The 22,709-nt window shown below is 39.1% G+C and overlaps 3 protein-coding genes across 3 annotated transcripts; 2 read left to right on the forward strand and 1 right to left on the reverse strand.

The window, feature by feature from the left end:
• The first annotated feature begins 2,207 nt into the window (after nucleotides 1-2,207).
• LOC109468391 (tripartite motif-containing protein 59-like) lies at nucleotides 2,208-4,678 on the forward strand. The gene is made up of 3 exons (XM_019766641.1): nucleotides 2,208-2,259; nucleotides 2,922-3,150; nucleotides 3,478-4,678. The coding sequence occupies exons 2-3, from the start codon at nucleotides 2,948-2,950 to the stop codon at nucleotides 4,676-4,678; spliced, it is 1,404 nt and encodes a 467-aa protein (XP_019622200.1). The 5' UTR covers nucleotides 2,208-2,259; nucleotides 2,922-2,947.
• A 1,944-nt stretch (nucleotides 4,679-6,622) lies between these two features.
• Nucleotides 6,623-8,869, reverse strand: LOC109468638 (biogenesis of lysosome-related organelles complex 1 subunit 6-like). The gene is made up of 6 exons (XM_019766954.1): nucleotides 8,676-8,869; nucleotides 8,159-8,272; nucleotides 7,558-7,660; nucleotides 7,171-7,258; nucleotides 6,936-7,022; nucleotides 6,623-6,811 (listed from the first exon to the last, which is right to left on the reverse strand). Exons 2-6 carry the CDS (start codon nucleotides 8,259-8,261, stop codon nucleotides 6,683-6,685), a joined length of 510 nt encoding a protein of 169 aa, XP_019622513.1. The 5' UTR covers nucleotides 8,262-8,272; nucleotides 8,676-8,869; the 3' UTR covers nucleotides 6,623-6,682.
• A 343-nt stretch (nucleotides 8,870-9,212) lies between these two features.
• On the forward strand, nucleotides 9,213-22,502 carry LOC109468571 (dipeptidyl peptidase 9-like). The gene is made up of 23 exons (XM_019766845.1): nucleotides 9,213-9,290; nucleotides 9,812-10,208; nucleotides 10,484-10,663; nucleotides 11,147-11,311; nucleotides 11,855-11,941; nucleotides 12,676-12,844; nucleotides 13,195-13,305; nucleotides 13,996-14,124; nucleotides 14,647-14,708; nucleotides 15,124-15,227; nucleotides 15,644-15,812; nucleotides 16,103-16,286; nucleotides 16,609-16,685; nucleotides 16,826-16,896; nucleotides 17,187-17,268; nucleotides 17,651-17,765; nucleotides 18,237-18,382; nucleotides 18,998-19,144; nucleotides 19,451-19,553; nucleotides 19,795-19,844; nucleotides 20,270-20,412; nucleotides 21,083-21,194; nucleotides 22,143-22,502. The coding sequence occupies exons 2-23, from the start codon at nucleotides 9,969-9,971 to the stop codon at nucleotides 22,233-22,235; spliced, it is 2,739 nt and encodes a 912-aa protein (XP_019622404.1). The 5' UTR covers nucleotides 9,213-9,290; nucleotides 9,812-9,968; the 3' UTR covers nucleotides 22,236-22,502.
• Nucleotides 22,503-22,709: the final 207 nt, after the last annotated feature.

The raw sequence follows: 22,709 nt of genomic DNA on the forward strand, positions 1-22,709 counted from the left end.
AAGTGCCAACATGACATGGCTTTTTTTTTTCAAGTATCACAATGTCATGGATATGACATCATGGATGACACAAACTTTTTTCCATTAGCAGCATGGCATGGATTATCACAAAATCTTAAAATGTTTTAGCCACCATAAGTTATGCATTTACATGCCTTCAAGTCTGTTGTAGGCTTGTGATTGGACTGTGTCATTTTTGGCAAAATTTACAAGTTCTAGAACTAGAGGTTTGAAGGAATTGAGTTGTTTCTTTGCACTTTGTGCATACGTATCATATTCAGTGTTGCTAGCTTGAGTGTTCACTGAGTAGTGAAAATCTAGAATTGATATTTAACAAAAACATGAAATATAATAAAGATATTGTACCCTGAAGAATACCTCTGTAGAATAGATTGTTAATTTACTAACTTGTTGCTTGCATGATCATGTTATAATGTGACAGAGCACTAACATTTACAATTATATATTCAATGTTCTTTTGCATGTTTGTTTATCAGAACTTATACCTTCATTTTGCATTATCTATAGTACCATTTGTATTAATCATGGATATAATACAAGGTATAGTCATGTATATTCATAGTGAAAGTATGTGTAGTAAATATTATCCACTGACTAAGGTACTTTAGAAGAATTTGTGTTTTGGATCAAAATATGTAGTGTACTAGTACTAGTACTAGTAGTAGGTATTGTTGATTTAAAGGTAGATATTCAAATTGATCATAATCAAATACATAATCAATGTAGTTTTATTGATTTAAGACTTAACATTGTTCTAGTTGAAAGTTGTTATATGTTTTGTTCAACTAATCTGGATTTTCCCAAAAATTTACAGTGACCAGTGTAGTGTAGAATATATTTCATTTGCTGGAATTTAAGGCAAGAAAATGTAGAGTAGCAGCAAGAAATATACAGACTGATACAGCTGATCTCTAAAAACTGACACATTGCTTCAACATTGTCAGCAACATTTTCAGTATTTAGGCCACACCAATTTAATTTGTTGGTTCTCGGATTTTTTCAGAAAAAATATGAAGCGACAGGGCAAAAAAAAATAAAAATAAAAACAGGTCTAGGCGTCCTATTATAGGCTTAAATGCTACAAAATGAGCCATGAAGTCAACACGAAAGGCTGGGATGAAATTTAAACATTGAATTTTGAACTTTTAATCAAACCACTGCAATGATAGATGGGAAAACTGTAACAACTAGGAAGAAAAGGACTTTCCTCAACTGTTGGGGGGCAAAACATGAGCATTTTTCAGTTGATTCAGGACCAGAATCAAATTTTTTTTTTTTGCAAATCAGAAAAAAACGAAGAGGCAAATCCGAGAACCAACAAATTAAATTGGTGTGGCCTTATGGATGGGTATCTGAACACTACTGTTCCAATGTTTTTGTCAATTGTTCCTAAATATTGCAACAAATGTCATAAAGTGATTAATGTAATTAAATCATCTGTTATCATTATGAGCTTTCTCATTCACTTTGATCATAATATGAGTAAGCAGAATTTCTTGTAATACATGTAGTTATTTTTTCCAGTAACAGTCCAAAATCAAATAACTAAGGGGGGGGGGGCTATTAATTAAACACGGGTGACGGCATGTCTGTAAATCTGTGGCGAACCTGTAGGGAAAAAAAGGAGTACAGAGGTTCTTTTGTAGTCTCGACCAAATTAATTATTAAAAAAAAGGAAAGAATACATAATATATGTTCATTTCTCTAGAACACTGTCCCTCTGACGAAGGTATGAGTTCTCCGACCTCTAGTTCATTGGCTGGACTGAACTACTTGGGCCAGGGGGGTTTGGCTTCAGCTCATTAAATTAAAGTGCCATAGTTGACTTCGACCCCTAACAAACCTGACAGATCCTGCTTTCCAGTGAGGATTTAGTCTTAAGATGTAGGTACATGTATTTTGAAGTGCTCATTTTCCATAGCTTCACCATATAGAAAGTTCATTATTTGACACCCCCCCTTAGTACAGCTGGCCAGTGATGATTTCGCGCCAAAACGCGCATCAGAACGAAAAAGAAAAACCCTAAAAAGAGAGAGAAAGGGGAAAAGCTTGAACAAAAATATAAATGTTTACTCCAGAAAGAAATGAAATACATTATTCTATGTATTCTAATCGATTTACAATGTATTTGAATCGCAATATCTGACAGACACGTATGGATTTTGTCTTCCGTTTTGCAGCGGTCAAAATTTGTTTCCCGCGTTTTTTTGCCCCCTGATCTTGGTTTCAACTACCAAGGTAAGTACACACTCCTGGCAAGATTTTTGAGTACTAGATGCATAAAAATTAGATCTACTGGCTTTCTTAACACCTTAAGATCCTCTTTGAACTAAAACACCCACATCTAACTACGTTCGGAAGACCAGGGAAAGGGAACTGGGCCAAAGGGAGGGTGCGATCGATGGAGCTGTGCTGTGCTGATTATCATGAATTATAATTTTGAGTAACTTACTCTCTCAATGGAAAGAACGATTTCAATGATGATATGTGAGTTAGATGAAAAATTTGCCAAGGCCCACTATGCACACGTTGGTATTACTTAAAGAAAAAATAGAGCAGCATAAAAAGACTGTTTATAACTGGCCTCCGTGTGGGTTTACGGAAAACACAGGGCTGTCTGCTAGTACGTTACATGACTGGCTACCAGGCTACCCCTTTCTGCACCCGATAGGTACACATGGAGATGTTGGCCTCTGTTCGAATTTCCTGAAAGCATACTAGTCATTGAGGAAATGCCATTGGGGTTGTGTGGCGTATTGGTAGCGTCTTCAGGTCAGAACCAAGAGGTCCCAAGTTCGAACCCCACCTTGTCTGTCACCGATCTCATTACAGTTACATGTCATGACCACCTCAGTAGCCCAAAATGACAGTCTTTTATCTTCCACTTCTTACCATTACAGGACGAGACTTATACTGGTAACTGCATATGCTGAGAACAGTTTTCAGAATGGCATCCCCTGACATTTCCCAAGAGATCCAGGACAATGTTTTGAGCTGTCCTATCTGTAACAACCAGTTGGTGGAACCCAAGGCCCTCCCCTGTCTGCATACCTACTGCTGTAAGTGTCTACAGGAGCTGGCCAGGAGGGCTGAAAATGGGCGGCGACGGCTCCAGTGCCCAGAGTGCAGGTATTTTATGGCCCTATTCAGATTTGTATTACTATTAGATTAGAAAGGTAACATTTGCAAAGAAAATGCATAATGTTTACCTTTGCATATTGTCTGCTCTGTTCATTCTTACTCACGAGTCTAAATCCCTCCTACTATAAAATTGCAACATGATGTAACCCAACACCAGTTACCATGGTGAGAGACAGTCTGGTTCAGTCAGGTCAGAGGTCACTGTTTGGAGAAGAAGAAGAAGAAGAAACTGACCAAAAACAATGTTTTCCTTCAGTAAACATAATAACCGGATTTGCTCTTTTTAAAGAACCTTAAAATTTTATTATTTTCCAGAAAAACGGTGGTTATCCCAGCACAAGGAGTGCAAGCCTTCCCCACCAACTACCTGGTTGCAAACGTCCTGGACAAGGTCCAACAGTGCAAAGAAGAGAAAAAGAAACAGGCTGATGAGACGGACATGTGTGACGTTCACAAACAGGAAGCCAGAGTGGTTTGTAACACCTGTAATGTTGCCGTCTGCACTGCCTGCTTGAAATCTGACCACAAAGAACATGTTCTGAAGCACATTGACCAAGAAAAAGCCATCAAGGTGAAACAGGTGGAAAAGCTACTGATTAAGAACACTAAGAAGTTTTCTGAAGATCTCTCCCGCCGGCCTGTGAAACGATGTTTGGAAGAGAAGCATAAGGAGATCAGAAGACAAATTGAATCCTGGACGGCAGTGGTTATTCGGAGAGTCCAGGATCAGGAAAAGAGTCTCCTAGACAAAATCGACCAAATAAAGGAAAGAAAACTTGAAGAGATTAGCAGAAGAGAGATGCAAGACGATGAACTAAAACTGAAGATGAGAGAAGCTGAGGCGGCCATTAGTGGCAACAAACAATTGCTGTACAAGGATATCTTGTCTCACTACTCCTGCCTCACAGATACAAAATTAGAAAGAGCGCTAGCAAACCAATCTCCACTACTGGAAGAGGTGGATAGCCTGAAGTTTGAGAAGAGCAAAGTGGACATGAATCAGCCGCTGTTGGGGCACATCGTTGAAGAAAGTGACAGGCCCTCAGCCTCTGGAAGTAAACCCCCTGCATTAAAACGCAGTAGTACTTCAGGAAACACCAACAAACCTGATAATGGGAATGGGCCTTCTGGTGCTGGGTGTTCCATTCAAGAGGAACGGAAAACTAGAATCCCTCTAACCCTTTTTGAGATGATAGAAGATGATACTGTGAGCATACCAGCCAGGAAGAGACAAAAGCAGATGAACAGCCCTCGGAGAGCTCCAAGGAAAGTCTACCCTTCCACTGTATCTTCCAGTAAGAGTCGGAGCATCCATAAATCTCCATCTCCATCAACAAGCAGATGCAGTCCTAGTAATGCACCAAGACCAGGTGCAGCATCTCATCCAAGCAGCGATTCTGAGGATGAACCAAGAGTAGGTGTCAGTGTACTGAGGATGATTGAACCAGAGTTAGGTGAGGAGGGAGGTTGCATAGAAGAGGAATTTGAATTCCTTGTATCAGAACTGTCAGACTAAAAAAAAGTCACTTTATGTCTTACTCATGTATTTGTTCAAGTGACACTGGCATGGATTTTTTTTTTTGAGGTGGCACTGTGACATGTTCTTTTGTTTCAAGTGACACCATGGCATGTTTTATTTTTTTGTCAAGTTACATTGTGACGTGTTTTTTTTCAAGTGACACCTTGGCATGGATTTTTTTCAACAGGCACTGACATGTATTTGGTCAAGTGACACTGGAATGGATTTTTTTGAGGTTTCACATGTTCTTTTGTTTCAAGAGACACCATGGCATGTTTTTTTTTCAAGTGACAGCACAGCATGGATTTTTTTTAACAGGCACTGACTAGTATTTGTTCAAGTGATACTGGCATGGATTTTTTTTGAAGTGCCATTTTTTTTAAGTGACAACATGCCTGACTTGGAACTGTACATCTTGCTATTTCTGTTATTTCTTCTTTTTGATGACAGTTACAAGGGACTTAAAATCTAAAAAAAATACATGCAAAAGATTAGATTGGTAGTTTTCAATCAGTTTTTTCCTTGTAGTTCAAGTTTGTGTTAACCTTCTCACTGCTAAAGTACTATTGGGCTAGGCAGCAGGTTTCATATTATATCAGACCTATCATATTTACTAACTAGTACTTAATCATTATAATATATATATATCGTATGTTACTGGTTGATAACCCTTATACTTGTTAGCCAAACTGTAAGACTAAGTATAAGAGATAAAAGTCTAACGAAAATACAAAATTTTGTAGATTTAATATACCTAGACTGTTGCTGTAACAACATGTAACTATTTTTCTTTGTTGTATGTTAGATTGTAGAATTCTTCTGTAGAGATTTGTTACTTAACGTTTGTTTATGGAAACTTACCTTTCATATTGAGTATTTGTTATATCATATATATATTGTTCAAGGCATTCACATTCTAATGTACACATATCTATAGTGACAGACTGGGAAGGATGAAGTCATGTTAAGGACGTAGAACAAGTCATCACTTGTTTGAGGAATATAGCAGAAGGACTGCCCAAATATTGATAGGTAATTGATATTTATTGTTTACAAATAACCTTTCAAGCATTAGAAAATCAACATTCAAAACATTATGTTCTAAAACAATAGATACCACTTAACTCTGTTAGAATAAAAATCAAATAAAAGCCTTGGAATTCTTTCAATGGGTAATTCTGTGTTTATATATTGTTATTTTGAAGGTTGATTTTTTTTTTTAATTTTAAGTGTTAAAAGGAAAGAATGACACTGAGGTCACTTTATATTTGGAACACTATTTTTACCTGCACTAGGTACATGTATGTTATGGAACCTCTTGTACTTAACTTGATGTTAAAGCCACACAATTCCTTGAATCTTCCAAATTTACAGTGACCAGTGCAAAATATGTTTCATATTGTAGACTTAAAGGCAAGAAAGTGGAAAATAGCAGCAAGAAGTACAATATGCATATGATCCCTAAAAACTTACTAGTACACATTACTTCAACATTGTCACATACAGGTTCAACATTTTTAGTCATTCAACACTACTGTTCCAAAGTTTTCATCAATTTATATAAATGTTCCTTTAATAAACTAAGTTTAAGTTTGAGTACAATTTTAAAATATAACTTCCTAAATATTGCAACAAATGACAGAAAGTGACTGATGTAATTAAATCATCTGTAATCATTATGAGCTTTCTCACCCAGTTGCCTAATTACATGTAATTTCTCAAATAATTGAATGTTCAAATCTCTAAATTATAACTCATGATCAATTTTCAACTCAATTGAAAGAGAGTTACCCTGGTGAGTACACTATGCATTATTCTTAAATGGTCCTTTTCCCTTATTGGTCTTTCCCCTAAAACAGAAATTATGAATATTAATTCCTCTTTAACAGTTGAGAAGTTGAACAATGGAAATGACTGAATCAAAGCTTTGTATATTGTAAATTCTGTGGCCAAAGTTGCTATTTATTTTTACATGAAAAAATAATGAAATATGATCCTAAACTATCTTTGCTCTGGTTTAGCGGCTGGTTTGGCTGTGAGTTGTCTCTCTCTTTCCAGTTCTCTTTCCTTCTGTTGTTCCTTGTGGAGGTCTTCCTTTTGCTTCTGTTGTTGGAGTTTCAGTGCACGTTTCTGAATGTTGAAAAAAAATTACATGTTACTACCACATTTTGATACATATAAAATACACAAAATGTGTAAGGACAAGATGGTAAGGGAAATATTTTGCATTTGCTAGTGAATTTCAACCATTTACCTTCAACTTTGTACTTTTCTCATGTAGAGCCACCATCTCTTTCCTGATGAGGACCAGTTTGTTGTGGTACCTCTTGGCCTCTGACAACTTGAAGAAAAAGAATGACAGCAAAATGTTAACAACATTTCACTGGAACTACAATGCTGACAGACAGTATTACATTACAAAACTCCTGTAAAAATAGTACTTTTAGAAAGGGGGATTTAAATCAAAAGGAATTGCTTCAATGACTTACCAGTTCTCCAAGGCTCTTTGTCGCTTCACTTTCGGAGAACCTTGTGTTTTCATGTTGCATAGCTTCTATCATAACTTCTTGGTTCCTTCTGTCAGAAAAGGTACAAAGATGTACTCCGTAAACCTGTACATTATTATATGATTCACAACATTTTAAAATGAACTCATCACACCCACCAACAGAAGCTGGTACTTTTAAATTGTTTCAACAGTGATCTTGAGATTTTCACTGTGTCAAGAAATTTAGCAAAAAATTTTCATAGCCCCACCCACATTACTGAAAACAAAGAAATGTGAAACAAACAAAAACAATTGATCGACAGTTTAAAGGAGCCCACTGAATTTATCCTTTCATTTATAAACTTATACACAAGGATGTTGTACTCACATTAACTCATCTAGTTTGTCTTTGACTGAGTCTGACTCTGGTCCAAGTTTTCGGATGAGTCCATCAGTGAGGAGAGACACCGTCTCCTCATCTACCGGTACTTCTGCAAGGATGCATGATGGGAACTGTCAATCATAGGTAAGGGCTGTTCCATTTGTACAAAGAAAATTAAACGTAATTACAGTTGTGTATAATGAAGGGTCAGAGAATTTTGCATAGCTTGTAATTTAGACTACCACGTGCCCTATGCTCATCTAACAATCATTAGTAGTGTGGGTAGTCCAGTGGTTTGCAACCCTGCTTCTGGACCATGAGGTTGGGAGTTCAAGTCCAAACCTCATGGTCCAGTGGTTGGGACTCGAACTCCCAACCTCATGGTCCAGAGGTTGGGAGTTCGAGTCCAGGCTATTGTCACTCACCCAACATGCATGGTACTGGAAAGAGTTGCAGTCCTTAGGATGTGTGTTCACTGTGCTTGTCAAAAAGAGCTACTACTACTAGTAGGGGAATTTCTCTGGTACAATGATAGTGTAAATAGTGTCTACCTTCTCTCACAAAGCAGTATTGGTAAGGGGGTGAAGTCTGCCTTGTTTGAGGGTACCTTGTACTGCTGCACCACTCGTGTCTGCCTGGTCTGAAGGGTGACTGCCAGTCTTCAGGGGACTCTCGGTAGCTTCTGCAGCGACTTCTGTTACCTCCTCCATCTTACAATCATCTAAAGACGAGAGAGGAACCTTAAGACGTGTCTGACTTTTCAACATGTAACGCTTATAATAATGTTATATTATACTAGAAAGGTAACATTTGCAAGGCAATTGCTCTATTAATTCTTACTGAAGCACATTCATATAGTAATATATGGTCAGACGTCGACAGATCCCTCCTGGTATAAAATTGCAACATGATGTCACCCAACACCAGTTACCAGAGCAACAGACACAACATTGGTTCAGGTAAGAGCGAAGAGGGCAGCGGTAAGATGTCACTGGAGAAGAAGAAGAGGAAGAAGAAACTAAGCAAAAACATTTTTTTTTTCTTCGGTAAACAAAATAATCTAAAGCTTTGGTTGGTTGGAAAGCACCGCCCCCCTCCCCCCAAAAAATAATAATAAAATTTACCTGATAATTTCTAACTCTACATACATCAGGCGGCGCGTTACGGTTGCTCTACACGGGGTCTGTCCTTTTTTTATCTATCAAACGACTTTTCAACTCCTCAGGAAATTACAAAACCACAAAAATTCTCACAAAACTTCTTCTTTCGTGTTGTTGGATATTTTCTTGAACTTTGACCTCCGAGGTCTTATGACATTACCTCAGTTTACGATGTACATTTTGCAGAGCTTGAGCAAGGATCCGTACATCCGTATCTTCTTGAAGAAATACCCACAGTGATAGCTTAAGAACCAACCGTAGACACATTTGTGTATATGGATACATTCAGATCGGTATATACGTATCTGCGCTAGATTGTTTGATGTTTAGAAAGGCGCGGAGAGTTTGAGTGTAGCCTGCTGGTACTAGTCGGAAATGTTCGTCATGGAATAAGGTAAAAATCAGAGACCATCTCCGACGATTTGGTAAGTTCGGGAGAAAAAAAACGACAATATTTTGTCCTCACTAAATCAATTATCTCAAATTATCTGTAAAATAGTCCTTTTCCGCTTGTTTAATGTTAGCCCCAGTGTAAAGAACCCCGTCGATGTTGTAAACACGTCGAAAAGCCGACAGTAGGTGTGCCGACACTGTGCCCCCCTCCCCCATTACGTTACGTACTGTAATATTCATGCCAGGTGACGTTGTGCATTTGTCAGGCCTGATCATGAACTTCAGAAATGACAACTGATGTCTACCCATTCCTTAGTGAAGTCACCAGTGATACTAACTAAAGAATGACATGTAGAGACGTTTTTGTTAGCGAAAGTGTCACAGCTTTTAAATATTCTGGATCATAATAATTAAGAATCTAGAAATTATGAAGGACTGAAGTACATGAATGTGAAAATGACGTTACTTATAAAGAGATACGAACACGATGACATTTTGAGTAGTTCTTAGGTCTACAAACCACTAGTTTGTTGAGTGTATTATCTACTGGAAATTTTATTTACAATGTACATTTAAGGCAAATGATGTCAGGAATGAAGTAATGGCATGGAGTTAAAATACATGCGAATGGTGAGTCATCAGAATGTGACGTATGTAAATATTTTGAAACATGAGATTTGACAGCTGAACAAACGTTCTGTTTTCAGGAAACCCAACTTAAAACTTGGATCCTCTACATTCACATGTGAAACACCTGGAAGCAAGAGAAGATATATACACCGCAACTAAGGCAAAGAAAGTACCCTTCTCCAAAAAGAAATAAAAATTTAAAAATCTGTACATGTGATACACTTGAGAATCAAAATGGCTTCCTCGGAACAGCTTTCGCCAGAACAGTTGTCGACAGCGGCGGAGCGAGCGTCGCCCGCACAGCTGTCGTTTTCCTCCTCGCTGTCCTCCCCGCTGTCTCCTGGGCAACCGCCGCCATTCTCGCCGGTCGACCCTCAGCTGTACGAGCGGGATTACCCGCGGCTCAAGTCGTGGGGCGAGCTTCGACAGGCCGTCCGCAGCACGCGGCGCCTCCAGACCAACCTGGCAAACAGGGTATCTGTTTCTGTATATTATCCAACTTATAAAATATAAACTTATATATTATCCAACTTATGAAAACTTGCATGAGGACACTTGAGTTTTCAATGTCAATGGAAACCAATTGTATAACGTTTCAATGTCACATCATGGAGCTAGAAAAGGTTGATCAGCTTGAAAAATTTATGTCCCATGCAGGGGTCCACCAAAAAAGGCTAGGGTGGGCAGTTTTTTTAGGGATGGTCGGGAAACAGAAAAAAACAACATTTTTTTCCTTTGCCTAAAATAAGGTGCCACACAACTTCACCTTCGCTAAGCTGGAGACGGAGCAAGGCACCAGAACGAGGCTGTACTTCCTGGGAGTTCCGGAGAACTTGAAAGAGAATTCGCTGATGTTCGTGGACGTCCCGAACGATCAAAACGGCGAGGTCTCCATGTTACCATGGCAGCCACTCTTAGACTCCTTCCATGTAAGTTCAGCTACACGGTAATTCTAATAAGGGCACACAAGGAGGACACATAGAAGGGTTTTTTCTTCTTGGAAGGTCATATCAACATTTTTCAGATTTCATCTATAATGACATAATCAAATACTGGCAAAGTACCATTACACAAGTTGAAAATAAGTGTCAAGGCCCCCAATTTACCATGGTGGTTGTAAATGATACCGTTATTATAATAAGTTATGGCCTCAGATCACTATTGTGGTTGTAAGTGATACCGGTATGGCCTAATGTGCTAAAAAATAACATAGAATTCACTAGGCTAGAATCCTAATAGTAATATTGTAAGTATTACAGTTCTTTACACTCTTCTTTTGTTGTACAAAATTTACATAAGACCCAAGGCAAATGTTCTATGTGACTTTTGTTCAAAATTTCTCAGTGGGACACATAGAAGTATCTTTGACTTCACTTATTCTTAAAATACATTTCTATCCTCTTGTTACCAAGGCGACGCCGTACATGTGTCAGTATTCAAGAGAAGAGCAGCTGCTCCGAGAGCGAAAGCGGGTCTCGGCCTTCGGAATCACGTCGTACGACGTCGACATCGAACATCGGCGCTTCCTCTTCCCAGCCAGCAACAGTCTCTACATGTGCACCGACGACAACATGACAGTGAGTCGTGCTAATTGTACTTTTTTTGGCAACACCACAGGGGCAGAACCTCAAGTTGAAAATATTCTGAAAATTCCTTCTGTCTCTCTACATATGTGCGGATGACAATATGACAACAACAAAAAACATGACAGTGAGTTGTGCTACTTCTTTTTTTTTGGCATCTTCACAGGGGCAGTGCCTATTGTTTGGTATCAATCTCAAGTTGAAAATATCATGAAAATTTCTTCTGTTTCTACATATGCACCAATGACAAAATGACAACAGCAACAAAAAACATTGAGTTTTAATGTTTAGATTAAATCTCTACATAAGATAACTCATAATTGATCCATTAAGAAAGTATATATTAAGGCTGCAAACATTCTTCATACAGAATTTCTTTTTACATTCTTCTCTTCAATTTCGATCTTTTAGCTTCATTTCTATCTGCATATTTGTTGTGCTGCTTTTTTTTATTCCTTTGTTAAGTCTTGCTTAAATTTTATTTGTGTTTTTCCTATTTATATTTTACATCTCACCCTTCCTCTGTGGCACCTCTAGGTCTCTACCAGCCCTTACCAGAAGCCTGTCATCCGGGCTAGCTGGAGCTTTTATGGCCAGAAAGAAGCCTGTGTTAGCCTACACCAGGTCCTGCATATAGAGGGTAGATAAGATAGACTGCAGGCTGTACCAAGGACATTGTATGTCCTTGCTATACTGAAAACAGACCCATATTATATACATTTGTATATGGATGACATCTATGTAATGATTCATAAATAAAATGTTGCTATGAACCATGATAATTATAATGCATTGAAGCCCTTAATAAAGCCAAAGACTTTGTAATGCTCACAAATCAATAATTTGGATTAGCAATGCAAGCAAAAGGAAGATTTTGAAACCTTCTGATGAAAAGGCATCTTTGATTTTTTAACAGCTTATAGATATTTTTGTTCTTAGAATTATGTACATGTAAGTTTAACCCTAACCATTTCTTTATCTTTGTGCTCCTTTCTTATCTGTATCATGTTGTATACTTGTATCTTGCTCTCTTTCTGTTTTCTGTTTGTATATATATTATTATTATTATGGTAACTCTTTTTCTCTAGCCTGGGTACCATCCTATTTGTATGCCGGGGCTCCCACACTTGCTTCCCTAACAACTAGCATGAAAGTTCATCTGAGTTGGTAAAATACATGAAGAAAAAATAAACTGTTCTCCAACTCAAAAAGAAATTGACTCACCAGAAATTTTCTGTTAGGATGATACAAATAGGATGGTACCAAGGCTACTGTTCTCTCCTACCATGAAATTAAATTCATTAAAAGTCAAACATCAATGAATTTCACAGTACATGGTAACTTATGTATTCCTACAGGAGCAGGCAGTGGTTCCAGAAGAAATAAAGAGTCAGTGTACTGCAGCCCGGATCGACCCTAAGATGTGCCCCTGTAACAACAGTCTGGTGGGGTTTGTCTGCAGTGGGGACCTGTGGATCACTAACCTGGGGGACGAGGAGGAGAGAAGACTCACTTTTGTACACAAAGGTTGGTCCTGTTTTTGGCAACAGCACAGGGGAGGAGCCTTTGATTTTCTGTGTAAACCTGTGTATGTGTGGATGCATGCAGCCTAAGTTGGTGTCACAGGCAAAGCTTTACCATACAGTCCATCTATGTAACCTGCAAAGTGAGGAGAGACAAGTCACTTTGTCTAGCTGTACTGGGAATGCTAAGCTAGATAACCTCTCAAAGCTGTTGCAGAACAGAGATTTAGGTTTGACCAGATAACATTCTTCTTGGAGATGTCAGTACCAATACAATGAATGCTCTGATTGCAGTACCTCAGAGTTCTGAAAGGTGTCCCCGCTAAATGTAACATTCTTGGCGTTTTGTTACAGGTCTGTCTAACCTAGCAGAAGATCCCAAGACTGCAGGAGTGCCGTCTTTTGTGGTTCAGGAGGAGTTTGACAGATACACAGGCTACTGGTGGAGCCCCACCTTTGATCAAAGTAAGGCCACACCAATTTAATTTGTTGGTTCTCGGATTTTTTCAGAAAAAATATGAAGCGACAGGGCGAAAAAAAAATACAAATAAAAACAGGTCTAGGCATCCTATTATACGCTTAAATGCTATGGAATGAGCCATGAAGTCAACACAAAAGGCTGGGTTAAAATTTAAACATATTGAATTTTGAACTTTTAATCAAACCACTGCAATGATAGATGGGAAAACTGTAACAACTAGGAAGAAAAGGACTTTCCTCAACTGTTGGGGTCAAAACATGAGCATTTTTCAGTTGATTCAGGACCAGAATCAATTTTTTTTTTTAAATCAGAAAAAAACGAAGAGGCGAATCCGAGAACCAACAAATTAAATTGGTGTGGCCTAAGGGGAGAAAAAAAATGTAAAGCTTTATCTACGATAAAATATAGGCTATTCTATGTATCATTTATACAATCCCCACAGATTTAAAGTGTATTATATGTACTAGAGATGGGCAATGCATATGATAAATTTTAAGTCTAAGTATGGAGTACAATTTTTTTTCTGAACAAACATTTGTTAATTTGATTAAACCCTGAATGTTTATACATATGTATGTAGATACATTGTAGTAAACTTACACCAGTCAACTACATTTGTCATTTCTGCTGTGGTATGACCTGATGTTTGGATGCTGTCTCTCCATGCTGTACAGATAGCGATGGCAGCAGAACGTACAGACTGATGTATGAGGAGGTTGATGAAAGTGAAGTGGAGATTTTACACATCGTCTCCTCCACTAACAATGAGAGGGGCGTGGACCACTTCAGGTACCCTCGAGCAGGTAAGGTGCAATGTAGTATTTACCTAGAGTTTGTGTAACACAAGTTATTGATATGGCCTTGGTGCTGTGAAACATATTGTTTTCTCTCGTGTTTCTTCTCCTCCTGCCATTTCTTTAAATGGATTCAACTCTGCCATTTTTCGATTGTAGCTTGAAAACCCAAATCCTCAACTGACAGTTTGAAATAGAATACTGGTTCTACCAGGGTTCTACATGTTCCAAGGGCAGAAGGCGTTGGAAGATTCCATTGTTGCATGGGGGTATAGACTATTGGATCAATTCACATTTTGGACAGGTGTGATCTCTGAATAGAACATTTGTGCGGGAGGGGAATAGGTCCATTTTGGTGGGGGGGGGATGTGGTGAAGCCATCTGCTGCATTTGCTCCCGATCAAATGTCAGCCTTTGTAGTCGCTATTGAGGGGTGGCCAAAGTTTTTCAAGAACAGCAGTGAAAAATATGGGGTAACAGATGAGAGATGAAATTGTTGAATGTATTCACAGAATGTTTTTTTTATCTTAGGTACGGCCAATGCAACCAGCACTCTGAAGATGCTAGAAATAACAGTGGACTCCAGTGGAAAGGTAAGAAAATATTTTTTTTAATGGGTGACAATTGTTCTTTTAAATGTATGCAGAAACTATACCCATGAAATACTAGTAAACAGTAAATGTAATGTTTTAGTCATACAAATACTCAAATTAGAGGTCTGAATGACTACACGTCAGTGTTTTAGCCAGCATCTGTTTTTCAGTCATTTGATGGAATTTTGCCCAATCCGTCATCTTTGACATACTAAAGTCAGCGTGTAAAGCTTTGGAAATCAAGATAAGATTAGTCTGTGAGCAAAATTTTCCTCGCAAAATGTAGGAAATATTCTAGATTCCAAATCTTTCCCCAGCGGCAAAATTGAGATGACGGGAAAAAATTAGGCTAGCTAGAACAGTGGGGCATTTAAAATGTTTGAATCTGTATCTGAACTGTTTTTCCCATATGTAGATCAAAGATACGGTGGTTGAAAGACACCTACGAGAGCCTCTACAAGAACTGTTCCCTCACATGGAGTACCTGGTCAGGGCAGACTGGCTACCCGACGGCAAAAAGTGAGTGAACACCTCATCAACTGAAGAACCTCCCTCAACAAGCATGTTGGTAGAACGTACTGTGCCTGCACGAAACCCTGATTTTTTGTTTGATGTTTGGTCAACGTCGCATCAGAATTTTGCCTGTTGCAGACGATATGTTTTCCGACATATCATTTAGAAACAACAGACAGGATCTTAACCTTATATACGGGATAAAACACACAATGTGACATAGGTACTCTCAATGAGAATACATGTATGTACACTGACTTGCAGGAAGAAAAAGAAACAAAAAATACCAAGTTTTTAAAACTTCTTTAATGTTTTTGAAACAGGTTGACTTACCCAAGTTTTTGACTGTTCATGGCCAGTATTTGTCAATTTATGAGCTGTATTTTTTTCTTTATTTATTGATCTATTTATTTATTTTCCAGAGTGTGGGTTCAGCTGCTGAGTAGGAACCAGCAGTGGTTGATTCTGGCGTTGCTCCCGCTGGAGTTTTTCTCGCCCACGACATCAGACACCCCCACCAACAGTCACGGGGAGGCTGCCACACCGCCGGTCTACCTGCTACTGGAGGAGCATAGTCGTATATGGGTTAATGTAAGAGGTCTTAGTACTTAACCTTCTCTGCCAAGTGCTGTGTACAAAATATGGAAGGGACTTCTCAGTTAACATTTCCCAATGGAAAATGGGGCATGTTGCGAGCATTGCACTACCAGGGTTTAGAAGCAAGATATGTTGTTTGTGGGGCACATCTGGGCAAAACTGTGGCCACAGTTTTTGACTATTAAGGATTTTGTGTGATTTAGAACAGAATTGGGAATGCATTTTACTCACCAACACAGGTGGGCTTCATAATGACATTTTTTCTGTTATTAAAATTTTTCCAGATACACGAGCTGATCTACTTCTTCCCACAAACGAGGCCAGATGAGGTCAGCTTCATCTGGGCCAATGAGGGGACAGGGTTCCGCCACCTGTACCACGTGACGGCGTCCTTATCACCTGAGCAGGCGCAGATGGGCATGGAGGTGGAGACAGGTGGGGCAGGTGCTCAGGACATCACACACAAAGGTACGCTTTGGTTTAAAGAGGACTTGTTGCATTTTGGCAATGCCTCTGTAGTGGTGCCATTAGTACACAATTCACACGTGTAACCCTTACTGTGTACAAATAGGTTAATATATCAAAGAATGTTTAGACCTTAGAACTAGTAGTATAAGTTGATTCATCTATTGTCTTGTAGTACATACCGGTAGGTCAATTTTGTTGTACCTATGTATCTGTCTGTATGTCTACATGTAGTTAACAACCTTACGAAAGTTGCTGTACTTTTGTTGTGTCAACAAAGTTCTCTCTGTTCTGTAATTCAGCTGTTTATTATTCTTGTTTTCAGCTGTGCAAAGATGTGGACTGAGAGAGATCAGACAACTGACAGGAGGACAGTGGGTAGTCATAGGGAAACCAGACATGGTGAGCTCTTCACTCACACACATTCACACCTTATAATTAAACACCTTCAAACAATAGGAAACAAGGTACATATGTATTCTGCAGTCAACTGCAAAACATTTGGTGATACTGATGAGTTTGAACATTTTGTGTTTTCACAGCTATGGGTGGATGAGACAAGACAACTAGTATATTTCATGGCAACCAAAGACACACCACTAGAAGAACACTTGTAAGTTGGCATCATAACTTTTTTAATTTTATGCATTGGATATGCATTACATACTCACATATGTCTGATATTGGTTCCAAAAAGTTATGACGTATGATGTGTATTGAGTAATACTATGTAATTTTGTGCAGTACATTATATTGCACAAAAAGTTTATTTTTCATCAAAGCTTTGTGGCATTTGCTCATTTTGTACAGTTTTGCGACAATTATGAAGTTCCTTTGACTAAAGTTGATTTAAGTGAGATATTAGCTATTTTAGAGTACCATTTGTTGTCTTTCCCTGCACAGATATGTAGTATCGTACATGGATCCAGGAGAACCAGTGAGACTGACAGAGCTGGGGTACTACCATCAGGTCTGGATGAGTCAGGTAGGGAGACAGTCTTTCCCTCACCATACACGTTGTATATGGTGGTGCCTATCTCTTGTGCTCACAAATTTATGCAATCAGCAAGAAGCCAGTCCACAGTCACTCGTTCCCAACTGCTAAGTAGGGAAAGCGTTTTTAATATATGTACCATTTTTTAAAGTATTTGGTGTGACTCAATCGGGGATCAAACCCACGACCTGCAAAATGGAAGGTGAACACTCTACACATTTGGCCATTGCACCAGTTTCTGAATTAGCACCAGTATTTGAGCTTGAAAAGATAACTTCCCATTTAAGAAGCATTTATCTTTAGTCTTGTAACTTGAACAAATGCTAAACCAGATTTGTTATTTGTTTGTTTGTTTGTTTGTTTGTTTTTCCAGGACTGTAGTATGTATGTGTCGGTGTTCAGCAGTGTGGATACTGGTCCAGCCTGCATGGTCTACAGAGTAGCCAACCAGGCGTCTCGTCTCATAGCCAAGCTGCTAGAACACCCAAGTGAGTATTAGTAAGAAGACCTGTCATTGGTCAGATGTAGTCAGACCATGAAGCAACAAAACTGTGTTATAAGGTGTACTAAGGAATTTAAAAGGGTCACTCCTAAGGTGTCAAATTTTGGCAACAATTTCTGAGAAAAGAGTATTAAAAAAACTGCACCATTTAATTGACATTGAAAATTTGTGGGGAAATAACTTCAATATTCACAATGTAAGCAAACAAACCGTATTTAGTGCAAGTCTCTTTCAAGAATAGAGTTGTTCCAGAGCCACATTCAAAGTCCTTTCTTCTTATTGGTTGTTTTATCAGATAGTGCTTAGCCAATCAGCACTTAGGATGCCTAATCTGTAGTCCTCCCAGAGAGTTGTAGCACAGCCCCATAGAAATCCTCTACCCTGTCTCCTATTGGTTGTTTTATCTTAGCATTTAGCCAATCAGCACTTGTTGATGTAAACTGTTTATTTCCTGCAGTCCTTCCAGTAGACTACCACCCTCCAGAGTTGTTCCAGTACCGAAGCCTGTCGGGGTACGACCACTACGGGTACATGTACAAACCTCACAACTGTGCTCCTGGCAGGAAGTACCCAACTCTGCTCTTTGTGTACGGCGGACCACAGGTTAGCACTCGCACTTCTGGGCTCGAAATTCATTTTTGGGAATAGGTGCACCCACAGAAAAAACTGGGTGCACAGCTACAAATTTGGGTGCACTAAGGTGCACATGCACCCAATATTTTGAGCCCCGCACTTGGAATAAATCTCACAAATTCAATTGTTTGGTTCTCAGAAACTATGCTGAATAGAGCCAGAAAGTCTGTACCTTTGCACACACAGCTTTGGAGAATTCAAAGGATGATACTGAAAGAAATTAAAGTTTAAATTGTTGATCCAACACAAGAGAGAAATGTTCTCACCCAGAGCTTTTGACTAGTCACTCTGGTCTTCCTCAGTAGACTGACCCAGTGAGGCTTGTCACATGGCTTCTCTGAAGTGTGATGTCAGCACTGGGTCACCAAAGGTATCTGGAAATGATGTCGGCCTCCTACTGTTAAGTTTATTGTACATTCATGCCTCAAAGAGCTAGGTCAGGGTCATCTCTTAAAGTTTTTGCATACTGTGCACTATTTGTTTTTGTTGCCTAGTCACTACTATAGACCATGTCTACCTGAAAAATAGTCATACATGTAGCTGCCATATTAACTGAAAAAAATCTTTCATCTGTTCTTTTCTCAGGTCCAACTTGTAACCAATTCCTTCAAGGGTATCCGGTTCCTGAGACTACACACGCTGGCGTCGCTAGGGTACGCCGTCGTCGTGCTGGACGGTCGGGGCTCCAACCACCGCGGACTGCAGTTCGAAGGTCATCTCCGGGGGCGAATGGTCAGTGGGCTGTACCAACAGTTTGTGGGGGTGTGAGGAAACAAAAAGGTCTATTCAGAGCATCTTTCTAAGGAAGGGGAAAGTACACATTATGCGGTACAGTTTGAGACGATAAGATGTAGATAAGCTTACCCGTCATCCCCCAAGTCATTTCTGAAATAGCCCCCAATTTTGATACAGTAACTATATATTGAAACAGTTTTTATTGCAGCACTTATAGTATATTTTTTATTATGTTTTTGGCAAAACGTTAAGGTTGGATCCAAAAGTACCTCATCTATAAGTCCGTATCTTGTTTTTTTGCAGGGTTCAGTTGAGATAGAAGACCAGGTGGAAGGCCTCTATTGGTTAGCTGAAAATGTGGACTACATTGACCTCAATAGAGTCGCTATCCATGGCTGGTCGTATGGTAAGGTACTTTCTACCATGATGATCATGTCCTCTTTATGTAAATTTGTTCAATGATTTATATGTAGGTACATGTATGTTGTGATTTTGATGTCAAATACAGCATTTTTGTAAATGAAAAGTTCAAAGTGGTACCATTTAGTTTCTTAATATATTCTAACACTACACATAATCCTAATTTTTTGTACTTTGTGTCTCCATTATACACAAAGATTTAGTTGCGGAGTGTAACTATGTTTCAGGTGGATACCTGTCTCTGATGGGGCTGGCACAGAGACCAGATGTCTTCAAGGTAATGAGCATTTTTTAAATCTTAATTGCATAATTTTACACCAGCTCCTCCTGTTGGTTCAGTATGTCAAGCTTGTCTTGAACACTGATGTATCTGATCATGACTTAGGGAGAAGAGACGTTGTTCCAGTAACCCAAATTTAACTAGCGTAGAAGCTCTTTCCAGGCCTTGCACTGAGCAAATTTGTAGAAAAACATAACAACTAGTAAACTGCAACATGCATTATCACATTAGTTCTAAGCTGTAAAGCCATCATACATAGTATTGTTTTAGAATTTGTTCCTCTTTTGTGTTCAAACAAAGTTTAAAACTCTGCTACCAGTATGTGCTATGGATTCTACCAACACAGATGAGCTCTCATTTGAATAGCATACATACCATTGTTTTTTTGTTTAGCCTATTATTCAGAAATGCTGGTATTACAGGTAGCCATAGCTGGAGCGCCTGTGACGTGTTGGTCTGCCTATGACACTGGGTACACAGAGCGCTACATGGGCACGCCCTCCGCTAATGTGCATGGATACTCCGAGGGATCCGTATTGAGACACGCGTCACACTTTCCTGAAGAGTAAGTCTCACCATCTGAGGCCTAGGAAAAAAAAATGTTGTGTTTCCTGTTTCAGTCCTGAAAAAAATTAGGGTCGGTAGGTAGGGGTTATCTTTTTTACCTTCTTTTTTCTTTAGACTTCAGTGATATCTAATAGGGGTCCAATGTATACAATACAGTTTAACAAAGAAAAACTTGCAATGTCAATGTTAGAAAACCAATTGTACAAAGTTTTATCACTCAGGTGTCAGATCATGGAGCTAGAAAAGGTTGATCACCCGCCGCCCCCCCCCCCCCAAAAAAAAGTCTAGGGTCGGCAGGTTTTTCAAAGGTTGGTTGGGAACCAGGAAACACATCATCTTTTTTCCAAGGCCCTGTCAGACTATCCCAGGTAGTCGGCAACTACCTGAGAAAAGTTATACTTTCCTCTGTTCTTTGTAGCTTCTTGTGTCTTTCTTCATCTTGACAGGTATAAGACAAAATTTATAACTGGTAAACTGCCTTTATAACACTGGCATTTGTACAGTATGTACAAGCTGTGTAAGACCGGACTGTAAGGTTTGAACCATTCACATCAGGATGGACCCCTGCTCTTTTTGATAACCCTGGCTCTCCTCAAACACTAGAACTCCAGCTTTATGTCTTATCTGAGAGCGCATCCCTAACTGAAGCTGTGTCCTGTTGTTTGCAGGGAGAACCGTCTGCTGATTGTGCATGGTCTTATCGACGAGAACGTCCACTTCTACCACACCAGTATACTCATCAACGCACTGGTCAAGGCCTGTAAACCTTACCAACTACAGGTAAGACATACGAGAATAGTCTCACACTGGTCAAGGCCTGTAAACCTTACCAACTATATACAGGTAAGACATACGGGAATAGTTTCACATTAGTCAAGGCCTGTAAACCTTACCAACTACAGGTAGGACATCCTAGCTCTGAAAAGAACAAGAAATAGTCATGCCTTCAAGTTATCAACCAAGGATTGAGGCGTTCAATAACGCATTCTTTCCTAGAACTATTGCAGACTGGAACTCGCAGTCACCAAGTACAGTTGGGACATTATCATTTGATAGCTTTAAACAATGTCTAGAGTTAGATGTTCAAGGGTTATGTGTAACAAGTCGTTCGGTGTAATGTAGCCAGCTGCTGCCGCACCGCGTGCCTGCGAAGCTGGTGTGTTAGGCCGAAGGGCGGTTATACCGGCTATACCGATACAGATACAGAATACAGATACGTGAATACTAGTAGTTTCATCACGTTAGTAAGTCACTGGAATAAAGAGACTCTTTTTACACAACAATGTGTTTTATTCAGCCAAAATTTTGGTGGCAGTCTGTCACCTTCCTTAACACAATTCTGACTGTTTTATATTGTATAGCACAGGAAATGCATCTATAGCAGCGATGCCTGTACTTTGCAATGTGAACCAGTCAGAATTGCCCAGAGGAAGGTGACAGACCAAAACATTGACTGAATAAAACACTTGGTTGTGTATACAGATAACACAACTGACAGTTAGTCAGGTCTATAGGTTTATGAGTTAGGCTCTGTTAGGACACGGTTTTGTAGCCCAAAATCTTGTTACTTTTGGTAAAGTTTTACATTTTACCCCCGCTCATAACTTTTCCAGTTTATGCTACAGAAGAAGTCTTTCCTCATCTGGAATAGTTTGTTTTTTTCCGTCCTAATATTGCAATGGATACCTTTAAATCGATAGCTAATTGTGCTTCATGTTCCTTTTCCAGGTCTATCCAAATGAGCGACATGGAATCCGTCAGCAGGACACCTGTGAACACTACGAAACTATGGTGCTGTCTTATCTACAAAAACACTTATAGGTCAAGATGTAAGCTACAAATAGGGAAAATGTAAGAACTGCTCAGAAGTTATAGACACAAGAACAATACATGAATTTCTGTAAGAGTCTTACCTGTGAACTTTTGTCAGATCATTTTTTTTTTGTCACATTGCTGGTTTTTCCCCTTGGCTTCGGGGATGAAGTAGACACTAGAACTCGTGAAACTTTTGCGATGGTTTTAATTTTGCAGCGGTCTGTCCACCACAAACTCATGACACCTACTGTACAAAAGAATTGCTTCAACTGGGAATTTATGTCATCTTTATGTTTACATTTGTATTATGTTTTATGAGCAGCGGATTTACATAAGCACAACAAGTGCTTCCTATCCAATGCTCAAAAATCCATGTGAATAAAATAAAATAAAATAACTGGGAATTTGAAACACCGCAAAAACTTCTCTTTCCCTCCTACAAAAGTAAGTAAACTTTGAGTTAGTGAAGTTGCTTTCAGG

This window comes from Branchiostoma belcheri, unplaced genomic scaffold, assembly GCF_001625305.1.
Source record: "Branchiostoma belcheri isolate BF01 breed outbred unplaced genomic scaffold, Haploidv18h27 scaffold2, whole genome shotgun sequence".
Classification (NCBI taxonomy): domain Eukaryota; kingdom Metazoa; phylum Chordata; class Leptocardii; order Amphioxiformes; family Branchiostomatidae; genus Branchiostoma; species Branchiostoma belcheri.

Excerpts from the sequence above, each read along its gene's own strand:
- LOC109468391 (XM_019766641.1), top strand. The coding sequence starts at position 2,948 with ATGCTGAGAACAGTTTTCAGAATGGCATCCCCTGACATTTCCCAAGAG. Across the intron at positions 3,151-3,477 it reads CTCCAGTGCCCAGAGTGCAG|AAAAACGGTGGTTATCCCAG; the intron begins GTATTTTATGGC and ends ATTATTTTCCAG.
- LOC109468638 (XM_019766954.1), bottom strand. The coding sequence starts at position 8,261 with ATGGAGGAGGTAACAGAAGTCGCTGCAGAAGCTACCGAGAGTCCCCTG. Across the intron at positions 7,259-7,557 it reads GACAAACTAGATGAGTTAAT|AAGGAACCAAGAAGTTATGA; the intron begins GTGAGTACAACA and ends CTTTTCTGACAG. Across the intron at positions 7,023-7,170 it reads CAAAGAGCCTTGGAGAACTG|TTGTCAGAGGCCAAGAGGTA; the intron begins GTAAGTCATTGA and ends TTTTTCTTCAAG.
- LOC109468571 (XM_019766845.1), top strand. The coding sequence starts at position 9,969 with ATGGCTTCCTCGGAACAGCTTTCGCCAGAACAGTTGTCGACAGCGGCG. Across the intron at positions 16,686-16,825 it reads TCATAGGGAAACCAGACATG|CTATGGGTGGATGAGACAAG; the intron begins GTGAGCTCTTCA and ends GTGTTTTCACAG. Across the intron at positions 17,269-17,650 it reads ATCAGGTCTGGATGAGTCAG|GACTGTAGTATGTATGTGTC; the intron begins GTAGGGAGACAG and ends TTGTTTTTCCAG.